Source organism: Neopelma chrysocephalum, unplaced genomic scaffold (genome assembly GCF_003984885.1).
Source record: "Neopelma chrysocephalum unplaced genomic scaffold, ASM398488v2 Primary Assembly neopelma1_24, whole genome shotgun sequence".
In the NCBI taxonomy this organism is placed as follows: domain Eukaryota; kingdom Metazoa; phylum Chordata; class Aves; order Passeriformes; family Pipridae; genus Neopelma; species Neopelma chrysocephalum.
The window spans coordinates 16,965,873-16,985,094 of record NW_020897693.1 but is presented as its reverse complement, the minus strand read 5'-3'; the positions used below and the strand labels follow the sequence as shown (position 1 = coordinate 16,985,094).

General features: G+C 38.9%; 2 protein-coding genes across 2 annotated transcripts in view; one reads left to right on the top strand and one right to left on the bottom strand.

Annotated features, from left to right (window-relative positions):
- LRP4 (LDL receptor related protein 4) overlaps positions 1–12,749 on the bottom strand; it is a 96,255-nt gene extending 83,506 nt beyond the window's left edge. Inside the window, exons 1-3 of the mRNA XM_027705486.1 lie at positions 12,637–12,749; positions 9,133–9,239; positions 4,769–4,853 (exon numbers count right to left, since the gene is read on the bottom strand). Of these exons, the coding sequence (XP_027561287.1) occupies positions 4,769–4,773 (5 nt within the window). The 5' untranslated portion in view covers positions 4,774–4,853; positions 9,133–9,239; positions 12,637–12,749. The remainder of the gene's footprint in view (positions 1–4,768; positions 4,854–9,132; positions 9,240–12,636) is intronic.
- Positions 12,750–12,760: 11 nt separating this feature from the next.
- Positions 12,761–19,222, top strand: part of CUNH11orf49 (chromosome unknown C11orf49 homolog) — an 82,551-nt gene continuing 76,089 nt past the window's right edge. The window contains exon 1 of the mRNA XM_027705507.1: positions 12,761–12,949. Within this exon, the coding sequence (XP_027561308.1) occupies positions 12,904–12,949 (46 nt within the window). The 5' untranslated portion in view covers positions 12,761–12,903. The remainder of the gene's footprint in view (positions 12,950–19,222) is intronic.

The window sequence follows — 19,222 nt, the reverse complement described above, 5'->3', positions numbered from 1 at the left end:
TACATCATCCTTACAGCCAGTTTTATGATCCTCTGTGGCATGATTTGGCATTTTAATACATAGGGTTGACAATGCAAGAAACTGTTGTTAAATAATTAATCTCAGTTGATTTCAAAGTATTAACTTGAACAGAAAGCTGATTCAGATAGTCCAAACCATGGACCACAGGGGAAGATGGGAATTTTGTCAAATTGACACCAAAGAGCCAATGGATAGGAATGGTCTTATTTAAACCCTTCACAAAGGCGAATCCAGGGCAAGCTGCAATTAAACCCATCCTTTAAACAATCACAAGGGTAAGTAAACAGTACAGCATGTGATTGAGAGAATTCTGCCACTCCTATTAATTAAGTGTAAAATGGTGAAGACAAGGGGTATTATTAAAAATGTCAATGTAAAATTAAAACAGGCACTGAGCCTTGACAAATTGTGCTCAATGTAAAGAAAAAATAATCCAACACAGCTTCACTGAGGAGGAGAACTCCCAAGAGCAGGAACACTGTAAGAAACAGTAAGCAGCAAACCATGTATAAATTTACATTACATAGCCAGCACAATTTTAAAAATGCGGACTTTTTGCTTTATTTGCAGAATCACTGCATCAAGATAGGAATAGATCCACTTTATACAGCAAGGGTGCAATAGCATGTAGACAAAGGCATTGAATTCTATGTATTTGATAGGCGAAATGTGCAAAGTTGCAGAAGAGTAATAACAAATATAGGTAGTCAAGAGGGACTGACTAAGACGGAGAGATTAAAAAACCTCTCTCTTCTAACACTGACTTGGAAGCAGTGACAAAATGAGACTAGGAAAGTATATGCAATTATTGTAAAGGAATGAACTCCAAGATACAAGAGTTTAAGATGATTGAACAGAACCATGGATTAAAGTTAAGAGAGAGAAAACAATAACCTCCCACTGACTGGGCTCTGGCTGACTCTGTAGCATGCAAAACCCTTACTGCATCTCCCTAAAATACAGGGCATTTAAGTTTATATTCTCTACCAAGGCTAGATCATCAGGTAATATAAATCAGGGGAACCCTTCTGACTTCAGGCTCACAGAAGCTTGCAAGAAGTTTAGATGTCGAAGTACTGAACGTGATAAAGCACAGACACAGGGCCCAGAACTTCCTAATAATTATATACTTAGGTCATGGAACAGTTTTCTAACTGTGGAGATTAGTATTTTCCTGTGTTTAAAACAAAAGCCTCTTGAAAAATATTGTCCTAAATGCAAATAAATTCACTCGTTAGCTCTTCAGGTCTTCTCTCCCCAGGGAACAAATGTTTTTACCCATTTGTGTTTGTTAAAGTGTGTTTATCAGTCCTCTGCATCTTGCGCTGTATTTTGGAAAATCACTTTCCTCTCTAAGCTCAACTTCCCGAAATTATATCTCTCTCTTATTAATAATTTTGAAATCCCCTGGTGAATGTTACAGAAGCACATAGTATTGTCTTTCACGATAATCTCCTAAATAGGTTTCAGTTGAACAGATGAAAATTTATATTATAAACCTCTCAATTACCTATCTGTTGATACAATACTATGATTGAATATAGCCCTCATTCTTTGAGGAATAATTGTAGATTTATGCAGTGTAAAATATATATTTATGGTAAAGGTAGAAGGGTTGCTAAATAATGCTGGTAAAATTCAAGCATACGTTTAGGTCTTGCCACTCTCTGACCAAGTATCTTCCAGAAAGACTATCAGAATGCACTTCAACCCATGCACGAGGTAGGTACTTGCTTTTACCCATATCTATGAGGGAGGAACATTATGAAGTAACCTGTAATAATTTATAGATCACTAGTAAGTGACATATAACATAAGTATTGTAAAACAGATGAGAAAGAAGTAATTAAAATATAATTAACAACTAAATTACATGACAACATGCCTAAGCAAAAAAAACCCCACCAATCATTATAAATGGAACAGAAGATTATTATCCTAATAAACATTTTGAGACATAATTCTCCTCCCTCCAAAAAGAGACATTAGAGAAATAAACCAACCCAATGGCAGAAAATAGCTGCCATGAAATAATACTAAAAGTTTGCATCATTTCCAGAGTGATTTTAAATAGCAATCCTGTGTCAGGAAAAAGACAACCAAGGACATGGTGTAAAAGAAGAAAGAAAGGAACCACAACAAGGTAGGATTATTAGGGAAAATATATATATTATCTATTCTAAAACCACAAAGATCTTAATAAGATGTTTAAAGAAAGAAAGGAGAAAAAACGGTCGTAGTCTTACATATCAAAGTATTTTTAAAGCATTCGAATGAGCTGTTCCTTGTGAAGATGCTTCTCCACACTTCAAGTTACCTAGAAGAGAATGATCAGGTAGCTGAATTTTTGTGTTCAGAAAGGTTTGGATAACTGTGTTTTAAATATTTGAGACAGAATGAATTCATTTCATAGAATGAAAAACACATGAAAAATGGGCAAAATGCATTTGTGCTAAGTGAAGTTCCCTTTTTCAGTAATGTAAAGCTCACTGAGTAAACAGAAGGCAACAGACATGATACATCTTGTACAGCTTTTGGCACCATCTCACAAGACACTTTCATAGAATGACATTTTAAATACAACTAGGGGAAGGTGTGCAAGCATCTGATAGAAGAAAACCATGGTCGTCATTAGTCATGACTCATCAAAACGCAGAGGCACGTCAGAAAGACACATTTCGGGATATATCCTGTGCTCTGTTTTATATACTGTGTTCACTACCAACTTAGATGATATATTATTATGATTATAAAATCTGTGCTATAACAACTGATAACCTCAAAACAATGGCAAAAGGGTGCAAACACTAGGAAGGACAAAATCAAAAACCCCAATTCCTACTGATGAATTGGACAGGTTGTCCAGAAACAAACAAGGGAAAAAACAGTACTGAAAAATATTTTATACTTGGGAAAAGAATGAAACATGAATAAACTGTGTTGAATTCCAGACTAGACAGAAATACAGCAAAACCTGATCTTAGGGTGGTAGGGATAACCAACAATATAAACCAATAGTGCAGTACCACTGCCAGAAATGTGTTTAATTCTGGAGCACGTTAACAGCTGTGTCATATACAGGACAATTAGTTTGGTTTCTTAAATTCTCATGGTACTGAAGCCCCAAGTGGCATAATGTGTCTGGTCCTGGATTAACACCTTAGAAACATAAACATAGGTGAAGAGAAGCAAGAAAATAATAAGAAGAAATTTATGAATCAAACCCTTGGAGAAAAAGCGGAAAGAATTAGGTATGCCTAGTCAAGAAAACAAAAGCTTCAAGCAAGATGCATCTTTCTGACACATACAAGCTCATTACAGAGATGTCGATCAGCTATCCTCTATGGCTCCCGTAGAAAGACATGAAAGAGTCAACTTGATTTGCAGCAAGAAATGCTTAAAAGATTTTGCTGATCAGCATTCCAGCTAAGGATTTTTCAACACTGGAGCAGACTGTCTAGGAGGACTGCGGAATCTCTTCCACTGGATTTTTTTAAAAACAAAGTTTGATAAGCATGCTGGCACTAGCCTTGATATATTTAGTCTTGATGTTGTGCAGGCTAGACTAGGTGATCTTTTGGGACTCCTCCCAAACTTAAGTTCCACAATGGATATAATTCAGAAAATTCTAACTAGAAAGATAATTTCAAACTCTGCACTCTGATTGATCAAATTCTGTATTACTAGTAAGTTCCACTAAATAAACAGAAAAGCCAGGAAAATAGGAAATTGTTCCCAACAGTTCTCTAAGTTTAAAATAAAATCACAGGTTCCATGCTCTCCGACTATGAGATTTTCCAGTGGCCCTTTTAATTTCTATAATTATTCCACTGGTACATTACCCACATCAGTTCTCTCTGCCATATCACCAGTGAACTAAAGAGGTGGTAGCTTGGAATACCAGATAGTTAAAAGTCAGGATTTTACCCATACGTAGGAAGATGCAGTGAGACAGTTGGGCCTCCAATTTCACTGTTGGACCTGTAAAGAAACAGTTTAATTTTCCAAAGACTTGAGGGTCCTACAGTTTTGCATCTGGTGACCTAGTTTGTAAATTATAGTCTCTGTGTTATATACATTAAATGAAATATTAGTATTGACTTATATTTTATGTTATCACTTTTTCCCTTTTTGCCTTCCCTGAAGTTTTCTAAGTAGCAGCACTACTACTGTATACCCACCTATGCTCAGAGGTGTCATAAACATTCAAATACTGTCACCAGTGTCCCCTACAGTGTTTCTCAAGTTACTGTTTATTTATTTTTAAGAAAACAGTAATTCATTTGCCATCTTCTGCAGTGTTACCACAATTGTTTTCATTTACAACAAAATAAAACTCATGTTAGCAAGTCAGAGCTTATATGTTACTTAATTTTCTTCACATTTCATTTAACTGTTGCTTTCTAAGTGTTCCAATTGCACATTTGTTTGGGGAAACTTTATGATCATCTCATGGACCACCATTTATTCTACTTCGCAGTGCAGAACAGTAAAACTAGAGATTACATTAAATGACTACATTCAGAAGCTGAGATACAAAGAATCGTGCAAAAGATCCTTTGTAATGTAATGGCCAAAGTACAGATTCATCTAACCCCATCCCTTTTTTGTGTGTCTGGAAGGTGGGACTGAAACCAACCTGCCAGGCTATTCAACTTTCCACTCTAGGGAAAAAAAGAAAAAAAAAGAAACAAAACCCTAAGTAAATTAACTCTCAAAATAGGGAAAAAAAAAAAACCCAAACAACTTCATGTTTTCTTTGAGATGGTAGCTCTTCCTGTGTCTCTTGAAATGTGGTTCTGCTCCTTCTTTTGCTGGTTCCCTAACATCCTCTGTGTAAAAATAATGCAAATACACCATCTTTTATTACTGATGAGTCTCCTCCCCGCAGTGAAATGGCAATTATCCAGGCCTTGCACAATGTCTGCATTGCAAAAGTAGCCCATGGGCTAGCCTTAGGAACAACACAGCTTATCTGGCACAGAAAAAAAAGAAAAGAGGAAGAGCTTAAAAGGAAAACTTTCTCTTAAAAGCCAGCAGTAGAAGAATTCAGTTTGAAGACAGAAGCTTAATGACCTTTATTCTCCAAACACATTCAAATGGATAAGTAGCAAGTTGTGTCTCCTAAATTAATTTTTGACCCCACAGAGAAGCATTTTCTAAAGAACTGGAGATCTGTCTCTTTCTCTGACTCCCAGTTATTAATGTAATTTGCTATCAATAGTCTCTGTACTCAGATAAGAAGTTTGTGGTAAAAATCAATCACGCAATCAGAAAGAAAGGTGACCTTATGTCTTGGTATGTGGAATATCTCTGATGGGCTGAGTTTTCCTTTCTTAAAAGCCTAGAATACATGAATTGGGCCTGTAAAAGAAGCAAGTAGTCATGGGAATAGATGCGAAAGACATAAATGTATCTTCCCCTCAGCTCACAAACCTTTCTTGTTTGCAGAAGCTCTGCAACTATAGATGTAAAAATGTAAACAGACAGATAGTTTTCTTCCTTGAAGATGATTCACTTCCAATACTTCACTGGCATGATGGTTTTGGCAAGTACCACCAGCACACACGAGATATAACCCTTGAGTCTTTCTGATAAGATGTCAACCATGTGCTTTCCTATCAGGTGCCTGAATCAGAGATATCTCTTAACACCTCTCCCTCTGTCATATTAGCTCTTGATAAATGTGAATGAGGGAACAAATTAATTGCTCCTTACCAGCACTAGGTGAGACCTGAACAAAGGAACAGGTGGGAGCAAGATCCAGAGTTGCTCACCCCCTCCACATGAGTCACCCATGCATATGCACACACATCCAACCTCCCTCCTAGTCACATATACTTGTGTCCATACCATTGCAATTTTGGGATTTTAGGATACTTAATGCATTAACATAACATTAGCATTCTAAGAGTTTAAAGGTTTGTGTGTTGCATTTTCATTTATGCTTCATGCTAGATCAGCAGAGTTGCTGGAAACTCTGTCAGAAACTTCAGCGCACAAAAACCAACACTTTTAATGCTCAGGGAAAACCTTGTCACAGAGGCCGCAGGTTTCTGTCGTTTCCGTTTCATATAACTTAAAGCACACTGAGTATGCTTAGGAAATTTCAGAAATGGGCTCTAGTCACAGAATTTGAGAGAAACTGTGACCCACATGTAAACTTTATGTACTCAAGGAACAACTCTTCCTCTCTAACGCGGTCTAAAGTTTAACATATAAAGTTAGAATCTTAAGGACATATTTTTACTATCTAACAAGCTATTATCAGATTTAAGGGCAGAATGGCTGATCTATTTTGCTGTGCTATAGAAACTAGAATGATAAAGTTAACAAATCCAAAGAGAAATTTAAAAACATTCCTCAGATAAAACTTAATTAGGTCCTAATTTTCTACTATATTCTGAAAGATGTTCCATGTTCCCTCTAGTTTAGAATTAATTGCCATAATCTTCATTTAGTGTTTCAGTTTCATATGGCTTATCTTCTTTCTCGGTAAGTTGTTTGCATACTACCCTTTCCATCTCTCATCCTCTACTCCTCAAGTTCTCTTCCTAACATTATATTATCCTTGGTCTCTATCTTCACTTCTAGTGAATCCACAAAGATCTTACTGTTAAAAACACCTGGAGTATTGTATAGCAGAAAGAAAAAAACATTCATCACTGTGTCCTCTTATATTATGGAGTGAATGACCAGGATACTGATGTGTTCTTTCACTGAAAAAAATTCTGACTGCAGCTCCTGCAAAGCAGCAGGGTTCCACAGTGCTGTCTTCCAAAAGCCCTCTTGTGTAGCTAACAAACAGAACTAATAATTGTTTTGAAGAATTCCACAGTTTTAATGAATCTGATATTCTTTCTTCTGTTTTTTTTCCCCCTTGATTCCATCATTTGAATTTCCATGTATATGTTATAAGACAGAATACTTTCAGAGCATTTTGCATGTGCTAAATCTCTATTCTGCACACAGAAAATTATGTACTGAAATTTCCCATAAGAGCTGGCCCGTACAGCCATCAGAGTTACTACTTGATTTCATCCCCAGACAATAGGCACTCCCACTTAGATTTGCTTACTCTCTTGTGCACATACAAAGCCTTTACTTACTATAATTTTCTCACACAAACACCTTGTCTAATGGATAACAGACTCTGGCAGCGCAAGTTTGCAAGGAACATTTGATAAGCAGAAATAAAGAACGAAAATTGCAGGCCTTTTTGGGTTACCCCCCAGGATGAGCTAAGCCTTGGCTGTTAAAAATGCCTCCCATACCAGAATTTCATAGCGATATTTATTTTTACCAACCATTTTAGACTTTTTTTTGTTTGGCATGAGAGATCCTGCAAACTCTGCCAGAAATGGCTGTTTTTCTTCTCTGCATCATTAGTGGGGCGGCATTCCAACAGAGAAGGGTCACTCACTTGGTACTTAAGTACTTTTAAAGATGTTGTCCTTTCCTTCCTGGTGAGATAATGGGAACAAAAACTGAAGTAGAATCTTTCAAGAGTTTGCTGTTACAAAAAAGCTAACTTTGCTTGCTAACACTAAGCTCAAAATCAACTAGAATTTGGACAGTGCATTTAATACACACCAGGAATCTATTATACAACTTACAGCTACCTCTGATTTTAAAATGGAGATGTGGCCTCCATGAGCCATAGAGCCTGTCATAATACTATTTCCTCTTCTCTTAAGCAGATCACCCAGAATTCAAAAATACTCCTATGACTGAGGAGTAGAAGAATATTTCAAGGGCTTTTTTTCCCAACAACTTGTATTTAAAATACAAGGATCTTGGAGCTTGGTTAGACCTAAATCATTAGGTGAACATAAAGTTCATCAATATAGACAGATCTCAAAATTAGATCAGATCGCTATTTACATCCTTTCTGTCCATGATTTCAACAGGGAAAATAAAATTTCAGCAATCCAGATTAAAATGCAGCTAACCTAGTAAATCAGTGATGGTATAATGTTCACAGCACAGTTTCCTGTATGCTTATGACATCTTACCAGTTAAGTATATTCTTAACTTAAGACTTCCAGGTACAATTACAGGTGTCATGTTTAAGCTCTGTAATGGTACAAATGCTGGCTACTTAAGACAGCTGCTGCTGTTATCATGTCCTATTACTAGCTGGAAAACACAGAGTTGTTTCCAGAATTCATCCTGTGACAGATGTTAGGAGTGACAAACTTTGTGCATCTTATTTCTCTAATGCCTATTAATCTTAAACAACAATATAAGTCCTATCTGTTTGTCTAGGTTTTACCTGAAGAGGTAAACTAATATTAATACTGCATTATTAGAGGAAAATTATTCATTTATTTGTTGGGCAAAACCACTGTGCTGTATGTGAACCAGATAAACAGTTCATTCAGCTTGAGAAAGCTCAGATAAGACTAAGCACTAAAAGTACTGGATCTTTCTCTGTAAATGTCTCCTGAGGAATCAACAATATAAAAATATGGATTTCATCACATAATTTCATTGTGATTTTGGCTGACCTTTTCATTTAAAATAATCTTATTTTTAGTGCATGTGTTTAGTGAGTTTGGTCATAATCTGTATAAATGATTAGTAAGTAAAAAATTTAATGAGACATTTTTATGGGTTTGCAACTGACTCATAATTCAATCTTCAGTGCCATTGATTTTTAAAAGGTCTTACATAACAGAATCCTAATTTCACTTATAAGATTTCCAATAATTTACATAAATAATAGCATATGAAGATCTTATTCTCCATTTCTTCAGATCTTTCCTCAAAACTTATCTCTGCCATGGTGCCCAAAATAATAGATTATCAAAAAAGATTGACAGTTGTTTAAGTCAATGTTTTTCTCCTCTCAGTATGATGTGGTTTTCACGTGTCTTTTTGTTATCACACGTGCAATTTTATTAAGTATTATATTCGAGGTAAAGCTGATCTGAAAAATATGTGGGAAGCCCCAAAGAATACAAAGCACAACCAAACTCAGAAAAGCTGAGTTCTGCACAAGACAGACTCTTAGCTAACTGTTCTAAAATAGGACCAGGCTTTGGACACTCAAAGGATGAACAAGAAAGGCTAGAGACAATTTCATAGTGAAATGAAAATTCATCTTACATTGATTTCATAGAAGTTAGATGGAACAGTACTGAAGACTGCCCACAGCCTAGTTCTTTGTACGTTGTAGTTGTAATACTTAAAGCAACAGCATTTCCAACTGTCACCTGAAAAAAAAAAAAAGGAAGTTTGTGTCCTCTAATATGTCTAGGCTTTATTGTAACTACTTTAGCAATATTGTTCAAGTTCTAAGCAAATGAAACATTTCATTCCAAGAAAATTATTAGAAGCCAGACAAAATGACTCAATCTGTTTAAAACTAGGCATTTCCTTTGGAATTTTTTGCTTGATATCTAGTCCTGTTTATTATTCTATATAATACTCTCTCTGAAAGAGGAGCTGTTTCTCAGCAGAACTTTGTCCAATAAAAAGAAAATATTTCAATTCAGCATTGATAGTATCACTTAAGAAGATGAACATAAAAACAGTGAAGAGTAAGCTAAGCAACGAACATAGTGGGGGCAAAGTATGTGGGACTGGAGGAAAATAGAAATCCAATTTAAGCTAAGTTGCTGAGAAACACTTATAAAACTGACACAGAAAGGAGTTCTTCAGTCCATACACCTTAACATAGTCAAGACATTTTCTTTCATTATATAATTTAAACTACACCACTGACTATTTTCAAACTTGTGGTCACATGGACTCTTACATAACTAAGTTAGCCTAATGTACTTAAAGTATGATTTCTAGAAGGCTACTTAAACCACAAAGTGAATTAAGCCAAATTAAATCGAGGTCACATTAACTCTGAAAGAGGGCATGCATAGAATGTATCAATGTGGTCCAACTGATCCTCACTGAATGACTGACTCGGCCACTCATATGTCCCTGGTAGACAAAATCCAGCAATTGAAGACATGTAAGGGTAGATGACAAAAGTGTGCTCCATAGGCTTCCCCTAAAGTGAGACCTATACCACTGATAATCTACTAGGGAGTTGTGACAGAGAAAAATACATTTTTGCACTGTCATTCCTCCAGCTGGGTCCAAAAGAACATTAAGCCCTTGTTAGATGTGCCCCTCTGGGGGCAGATGTTAAACTTGCAGGTGGTTTCCAGTGACCCAGAAAAGCCTTCTCAATTTGTTAAAATGCACTAGTCTAGGGTTCTAAAGTCAAGATGGGAAAACAAACTTAATACCTATGGCCAGGCTGGCAGCATTTCTCCCTTTTCAGGTCATGAGTGTGAGAGAGCAGGTGAGTGCTGCAGCTGATCTGTTACATCACCTAATCCTGGCTCTGGCAAGCCCAAAGAGAAATAATAGTAAACAGGGAAGTCTATAAATGGCTCCAGAAATGACATCTTGTTTTTATATAGTTTTCTTTGAGTCGTTAACAGTCAGGCGCCACTACTACTGAAACGTATCGTTATTAAAACCACAAATGGGATCAGTGTCCAAAAGGTTTCCCTTAGCTGTCTGAAGGAAATAGCAAAGTCTAACCCTTAGAGACCAAAGAGTAACAAGTGAAAAAAAAACCCAGAAACTGGAGGGATATTGGAATGTAGTATTTAAAATTGGACTTTAAAGGCCTCTTGTAAATCAGTGCTCCGGATACTGATCAAGGATAAATTGTGGATTACAGAAATGGTTTAAACAACATAAAAGAAACACAATCTATGGAAGGCTCCTACCAGCTCAGCTGACCAGCATTATGGAAAAGGTTTTTAGATTTGGCTTTTGAACACCACTGAAACTGCCTGGACAATGATAAATGACTGCTTGTGAAAAGAGAAATCTTGATGCTAGTGCAGGAAGTGTGCTCTTGAATATAGTGATCACAAGAAGTCTATCAAATTCCATTTCTCCTCTCCAACAGTGGCCTAGAACCAGATACCTCACTGAAAAGCTCTAGAAACCCTAAACTGTGCAGTTATAGGATAGATATCATGTTAGGAAAAATATTTTCAAAAACCCCACTAGTCAGATAATTGGCTTCATCATGAAGTAGGATACTTTGTGTACCTACAGATGTGTTCTTTTTTTCCCTATGCTTTTATGCGTAATAACATAATACTTTGTTTTCTCATTCTGCTTGAGTATATCTACTTCCTTTCTAAATTCTGCTGAATTCCTGGCCTCAAAAATATCTTGTGTCAATGTATTCTATGATCTAATTGTATCTATTATTTAAAAAATCCTATCCTTAAATTTATGGCTTATCACAAACTGCAAAACTGAACACATTGGAATTCTGAATGAGTTTCATTGTAGCAAAAATAATTTTAGATAGCATCATTTCATATGTTATGCTTAGCCTTTTTAAGACAGTCTTACATTTTTCCAGTCATTCTTCATGCTGGAGTGTCTCATTGTCTACTTCCTAAATTATTCTCTCTGCCCATCCTTGAAATATGTGTATCTAAGCCATATGCTTTTAAAGACAGAACAAAGAGAAGTGGTCCAGATAATTTTGTGGGGGATATTAATAGTTAAGTTATAACATCCTGTTTGCCCTTTTTAACTGTGGTTTCTTTGAGTATAGATTAAAGCTGAGTTACCAATAGTCACCTTCAGCTCTTTCCTCCAGTGGAATAAAGGTAGGTTATATGCTTGTACAAGTGGTTAATTTAATTTCTGTTCCTTTGCATTTGTCATTAAAAACATAGACAACTCTTCCAGCCCCCTCCCTTTTTTTTTTTTTTTAATTCCCAGGATTACATCTTGGGCTGGTATTTTTCTAATGGTGATGGAAGAAACTGCAAAGTAATTTGGGAATTTTATCCCCATCCACTTCTGGGAAAGAGGAGCCCAGCAGGCTTGCTTCCAGCCATATGAAGAGCTCTGCCTCTCCCACATTCCTGGGACAAAGGCCATTCCCAGACAAGCTTTCAGACAAAAACCAAAAGAACCCTGTGGCTCAGGACTTTGCTGCTCGTTTTTACTTGCATGTACAGCAGGGACAATTCCTGTTCCCCATAAGTCCCTCTCCTGAGCACAAGGGTTGCAAAAATTCCAGCACGGTAGTGGTATGGACAGAAGGACACAACTGTAAAGGATCTCTTTAGTCACCCTGTCAGTCCCTGCACTCTGAGACAAGGTTGCTACACAGTGAACTTCATTAGTTCATTAACCCAGCAAAGTGGTCACAGCACCAAGCCTGGCTGAGTTCAAGAAACGTTTGGACAACACTCTCAAGCACATGGGGTGTCCTGTGCAGGGCCAGGAGTTGGACTCGATAATCCTGACGAGTTCCTTCCAACTCAGCATATTCTGTGATTCTATGATTTGAAGTTATTACAATTCACCTTCAAATTAAGGTCTTTCCCCCAGAGCCGTAGTGCTAATAGCCCCTGGCAGTAGACACCTTCTGATTTCCAACCTAAATCTAACCAGAATGACTTTACACTCCTCTTGCCATTTCGGTTCTTCAGCTTGACTCGCTCTTCTCCCTCTGAGGTGCCCCTCGGCCCTGGAGCAGCTGCCCCGGCATTGCCCCCACCGCCTCCTCCTCACAGCCTGGCCGCCATGCTCCCCACAGCCCCTTCCCCAAGGCCATGTCACCATGCTCCTCCCAGAGACCCTTCCCACGAGGTCTCTCGGGGCTCCCACCCCTGCCCCAGCCCCTGTGGCCGCACAGACAGCCCGGGGACGGCGGGAGGGGACTGAGGCCGGGCGGGGGCGGATTTGGGCCGGAACGGTGGCGGCGAAGGGCGTGTTCCCAGCCGGGGCGAGCGGCCGAGCAGCGCCGGGAGCGTCGGGCGCCTTGGAAACGGGCGGAAGCTGGGAAGGAGCGGCGGCGGGAGGAGCAGGAGCAGGAGCAGGAGGAGGATGCTGAGCCCCGACCGGCTCTCGCTGCCCGGACCTGAGTACCTGGGTGAGGAGCAGGGCGGGGAAGCGGGGCCGTGAGGGCTCCTTCCCCCGGTGTGCTACGGCCCGGCCCGGCCCGGCCCGGGGAGGGCGCGGCGGGGCCGGAGTGGTTGCGGCCCGGCCCGGCCCGGCCCTCCCGGGGACTGCGGCGAGCCGCCCCAGGCTGGGCCGGGCTGGGGGGAGGGGGTCGCAGTGGCTCCGTGTTCGCCTTCTCGGCTGGAGAGGGGGCAGCAGTGGGGGGTTACAGGTCGGTGTTGTAGGACGCTGCTTCTCCGGGTACTCCCGGAGGAGGGAGAGCTGCGGAGCTCTCTTGGGCATAGGGAGCATCCCTCCGGTGCCCTGAGGTGTGGCTTCTGTGAAAACAGCGCCGGCCGGAGGGAAGTGAGCTGCGGTCTCCTCCCCTGTCCCGTTCCACGGTGTCAGTGGTGGCAAGCAGTGTTAAGCTACCCTGTGACAGGCTGGAGCCTCATTTCACCCACTGCCAACCTGTTCTGCTCCCGGATCTCTGTGAGCATCCGTATTTTGTGCTCGTTTCCCTACACAGGAAGGAGTGCAGGGAGATGGTTTGAATGTCGGCTTCTGTTCTGAAATAGCGTAGTGTTGGTAGTATTTCCCACATAAAATGAAAATCTTTTAACCTGTGAGGCAGCCACTCCATTGAAGACTACACCCATTTAAGCTCGCTGTAACTGTTTCATGTTCCAGGAAACTGTGAGGCAAAGTGATTTGGTATTATTGTGTCAAATAAAAATAATTAGGATGGAATAAAGTCAGTATGACTTCATTTAATCACTAAAGAGGAGATGAATTACAAGAAGTAAGCATTTGGAATGTGTTCAAGAGAGTATTTGTGAAGTGAAACTCTTCAGCCATTGCTTTCTAGGCCCAAGAGGCTGTTTGGTAATAACTCTTTTAAAAGTGTGCATAATTAATTGTGCCTTTCTTGTACAAGGACCGGTCAGAAATTGAATGGATTGGTTTGTGCTACTTGTTCCATCATGATTTTGCTGTCTCTGGTAAGTCAAAATGGAACAAGAGCAGAGAAACACTGCTGGCTTACAGTAAATGGAAAACCTGTCTTGCAGGGACCAGACTAAAAGAGCTTGGCTTGTTTAGCCTAGCAATAGTGTCTAAGAGGAGGGGTCCCACTGTATTTCAAAGCATATCTTAGCAATAAAGAGAAATGAATTCTTTAAGCAAAGGAATGAATGATCTAATTTACCTTGGAGTAGAATCTCATTGTGCTGTTACTGGTTGGCTGTGGTTAGGGTACTCTGCATACCTACATAACTGCAGTGCTATTGTGTGTCAGGGAAACTCAGGGCAGAAATAGGTTGGTTTAGTGCTCAATTTGGGGTGATTCTCATGAGACTCACTTTGCTGAAGCTCTTATTACTGATTTCAGTTCTGGAACTAGTTCAGGTGTTTGAGAACAGTATCACAGTTCCATGCAGATACACCCTTTGGTTTTGTGCTACTCCATCACACTACATCAGCATTTCAACCTACACATTAAAAGAGAGGTTCATAACTTTTCCAGAGTTGCTCTAGGTTGAAATTTGCAAAATTTCTTTTATTTTTTTCTAATAAGCCAAGTTGGTTTTAGGTTCATTTAATTGTTTTTAATGAAATAGGCACTTGAAACTTGTCAGTAAGGATTGAATCACTCAAAATGATCTAGGAAGCAGACTAAAAATTCTTAAAATGTAAGAATAAATCAGTTTTCTGTTTCACATCTGAAGTTGAGAAATGAGACTTCTAAGAGATGTGAAAGATTGCTAGGTGCAAGCAGCTTTACTAGTCACTTAAATGAGCCTCCTTTTATCTTTGTTCCACATGCTGATTTGGAATGACTTTTTCATTTTGTACAACCTTCTAAATTATTCTGATATCAGGGTCAGAAAAAGATGCATGTGTGTTGAGGAATAACTTGTATAAGAGTCTGTTCGGTTCATCACTTGGTATGACCTTCTAGTTTAGATTGCAATATCTGTTGTCTATTAGAGAGGAAAAAGTGTTTGCTACCTGATGGTGTTGTATTAGCTGTAAGTATTACCAATAACAATGCTTCTGTCTTTGTGAGACTTTGTAACTTACCAAACTGCTCACAGATCCTAAGCAAAGCATTGTGTATTAGCTGCAGGAAAGTGGTTAAAAAACAAAGAACCAAACCCCAAGCTCCCCCTCCCCTCTAAATAAACGTACCTCTCCATGTGTTTTTTGAAGTTGCCTTTATGTTTTCTACATGGACCTGGCATTCTGAAATCACCATTATTTGAATTTGTTCTATTGTGTGCCTCGAAGCCTTGTTAATATAGTTGTCTGAAGTGGGATTGTAAGCAACTGTGATAACTTTCACTTTCTATAATTTCATTCTGAAGTTCTGTTGCCCTAGGCTGCCACATAAGTTATTCTCTGTGTCTCCCAGATCAGACGTCACTTTTCTGACCAAGCATGGGCAAACTTCACCTAACCTCTTTTTCCTCTTTTCCCTTTTTCAGTATCAAAAACAGGCCAACACATAAATTGAGCAGACAAAATAACCTAACATACTACTTGGTGCATTACTCTTTTTCCCCTTTTTTTTCCTCCATTTGAGATGATTCTTCCACATCCAGGTAGAGTGCTAAGAGGGAAATAAAAGCAGTTGTGAGTTAAAATAGAAGTGAAGAGGGAGAGAATTAAGCATTCAGTTAAGATGAAAAATATTTGCAAAGCTTTGGTATGCCAGAGCTCCTGGAAAATAAAAATCAGGGCAACATCTCATGCCACAATGATTATGAGACATTGTGTAGAAGAAAAGAGATGACCAATACTCACTCAATAGGAAAGGAGATGAGGTCTGCAGAGGTGGTAGGAAGGCTACAGTGAAGATGATATTGTAACATTTAAACAGTATTTTCACTGAATAAACAACAGTTATTGTTTGGGCATAGTGATGAAAATGTGTTTCTCATTTGATGGATGAGACTGGAACTACAGCAGGCCAAATGAAGCATATTTGAGACACTTTTTCATACTTTCCTCATTATGGTTTAATAACTGATGATTGCTGAGTTATTTGTAGCAGGCAATGGAGCCCTTAGTGTATTGTTCTGCTCATGCAGCTGTCTTCTGAAGCTTTAAATTGTATTCCTTCCTCACTACCCTGTTGTGCTAGGGAGGAAAAGCAGTAGAGTATTGCATATTTCAGAACTTTTATTTTTCTCTGTATTCTCCTCTTCTCTACTTCCCGACTCCAGGATGTGCTTTCTTTTCTTCCTTTGCTGATATAAGGCACGTAAGAATGCAAATACTCTGCTAGGGAAGTGCCTAGTAAAGCATGGGACTATTAAGTGCGAGAAACATGGTTGTGTTTCCTCACCTCTCATAGAAGGTCTCAGGCTTCAATGGTTAGAAAGAACATTTGTGCATTTACAAAACTGAGTAGCTCCCAACAGAGAACTTCAGTTGTGTAGAAACTTTACAGATGCCTGGGATGTACTCTTCTTGTGAACAGTCTTAAGAAATATTGAGCTGGAAAGTCCAAGTACAATTGTTTTCTTTAACAGCATAATCAATGTATAGGCTACATTTTTATCCAGATATCTCAGCTGACACTGAGTCTCCTCCTAGCAGCAGGAAATTTGATGAGCTTCTATGAAGCAGTCTGGCTGAAAGAACTCATGGTCTGAAAAAAGAGAAGAGAATGCCTTTTTTTTTTCTTGTTCTGTTGTACAGATAGAACTGTAATGTGGAAGATGAAATTATTTCCCCACTGATATGTGAGAGTTTGCTTATAGAAATATTAGTTAAATTTGAATACTCTTAGACTCTTAGACCTCCAAAAGATGGAGGTTTCATCCCCAAAGCTGCTGTTACACCACAGGACTTCCATCTTAACTTGAAAGGTACAGGTGAAATCTGATCCTGACCTATGTAGAGTTCCAGAACTGGAGAGTACACAGTCCTTCTGCATATATCCTTCTAAGTATGAATAGGTAGGGAACCATTAGGCTACTTAATACCTTATAACAAGCTGGAGTGACAGTTACTTCCACAATGTTAATAATTACACTGCATAAGTTTAGATTAAAAAAAAAAAAACACCCAAAAGAAAAGATAGCTCAAAGATTGCTTTGGTGAGGTGGTGATTTCTGGCAGCTGTGTGACATCGTGCAGGAGGTGTCTGCTGGAAGGACTTGGGCAGTTAAGTCAGTCTGTGTGCAGCCCCAGAAGCACAAACCAAAAGAGTACAATATCATGGCTTGTGACCAATATGCTGATTGTTTGAAACAAATTTTCAGTTATGGTCAAGATTAAATTATAAATGGAAACATTTCTTAAATTTTTTGTTGAAAGTGGGTTTGAAACAGTGAACACACAAAATATGGTGTAGTTGTGCTGTGTGGCCACTTGGCATGCGTTCCCAAATAACAGTGCATGTCTCACATTGTAGTGTTATCTCTGGTATGACAACACGAGATATGACAAGGTCTACTTGCACTTTGTTAAGTGTTCTGTCCTTCAAAAAAGATTTTGTTTTTGAGGGTTAATAGGAAATTACATTGTGAAGCTGTGCTAAGCTAGACAGAACTACAGCTGTTCAGTGATACAGCTTTTAGGTTGATTATTTTGTTTATATACTTCTCTTGCTCAGGCCATTTCTTAGCAATATCTGAAGAGATTAAGACCCTAATGATATCTGAAAAGATTAAAAAGAACATCCTGAAAGACTATGAATGCTGGAAAAACTTCCAGATTTCACGTGATTTCGTTCTTTAAGTATGCATCCTTACTATTTCTCTCTTGCATCATTATTGTTTTGGTAATATTTGCATGAAATTGATTTTGTGTTCCTATTGATGTGTCTTTCCAATGTGTGTAATACAGTAGTGTCTTCAGATAAGCTCCAATTTAGAGTAAAATCTGAAAGGGAATTTGGCTATTGCTTTATGCTCTCAGAGATCAAAAAATGCCAGAAATATTTCAGATACATTAAAGCTTGTTATGCTCTTGAGCTTCTGATAACTGAAATGAATTATAATATTAATTGCATCAAGTAGTCTGTATTTTCAGCACTTCAATTGAGGAGGAGGCAAATAAGTAATAAAAGCTGGTCTTATTTTCCAGGGATTCCCACTCCTGACTTTTCAGCATATACAGTTATGCTAGGAATGAACCCACTGTAAAAATAAAAGCCCTAAAAGCCCTCTTGTGTGCATGCAGAACAGATTGCTTTGATAGACAGCTCATGTTCCAGAAGAAGTCATCTCTCCTGAAGAGTTCAGCAATAATGTAATAGATGATTTGATAATAATTTTATAAATAAGAACTTACCTCTGTAAGTAACCTGTATGGCTCTGTTCTGCTGCTTCTTTAAACAAGGGATGTGATACATCTTTTACCGTCTGATACCAATTTATTCCAATCATACCTTTTCTTCAGGTTATTTGGCACACTTTATAGATATGTGTCTCCAGACCTCCCGATTGGAGGCCAGAGTAGACCAGTGATAAAGATCAATTTGGCCAAGGCTGAGATATTGTTTCAGGGAGTCCTTGTATCTCCTCTTCAGGGCTCCTCTCTTGTGGCAGCCGGTGGCAAGTTCACCATAAAGCAAGATCTTAGGGAGGCGGTGGTCCTTCATCCTTGAGACGTGTCCTGCCCAACGCAGCTGCGTTCTCACCAATGTGGCCTCAATACTTGTGACTGCTGCTTGTTCTAGAACAGATGTATTGGTCACATAATCTGACCAGTGGATGTTTAGGATTGTACGGAGACGGCGTTGGTGGAAGCATTCTAGGAGTCGCAGGTGGTGGCGGTAGATGACCCATGATTCGGATCCATATAAAAGAGTAGACAGCACTATGGCTCTGTAAACACTGATCTTTGTACTTTTCTTCAGGTGTTTATTTCACTAAACTCTTTTATGAAGCTTTCCGAAGGCACTATATGCCTTTGCTAACCTGTTGTCTATCTCTCCATCAATCTTACCATCAGAGGAGATGAGGCTGCCTAGGTAATTAAACTGCTGGACTGATTTGAGCTCTGCTTCGCCAACGGTGATATGGGGATGATGGAAGACTTCCCGATGTGCAGGTTGATAGAAAACTTCTGTCTTCTTTAAGCTGACTTCCAGCCCAAAAAGCTCAGCAGCCTCAGCAAAGCAGGATGTTAAACGCTGCAGAGCTACTTCTAGCCATGATTTGGCACACTTTATTTTTAATTTGCATTATCTGCTGTGATTTTTAATTTTATCTTCTGGTCATCACGTATTTTGCTATTCCTTTCAAGTATG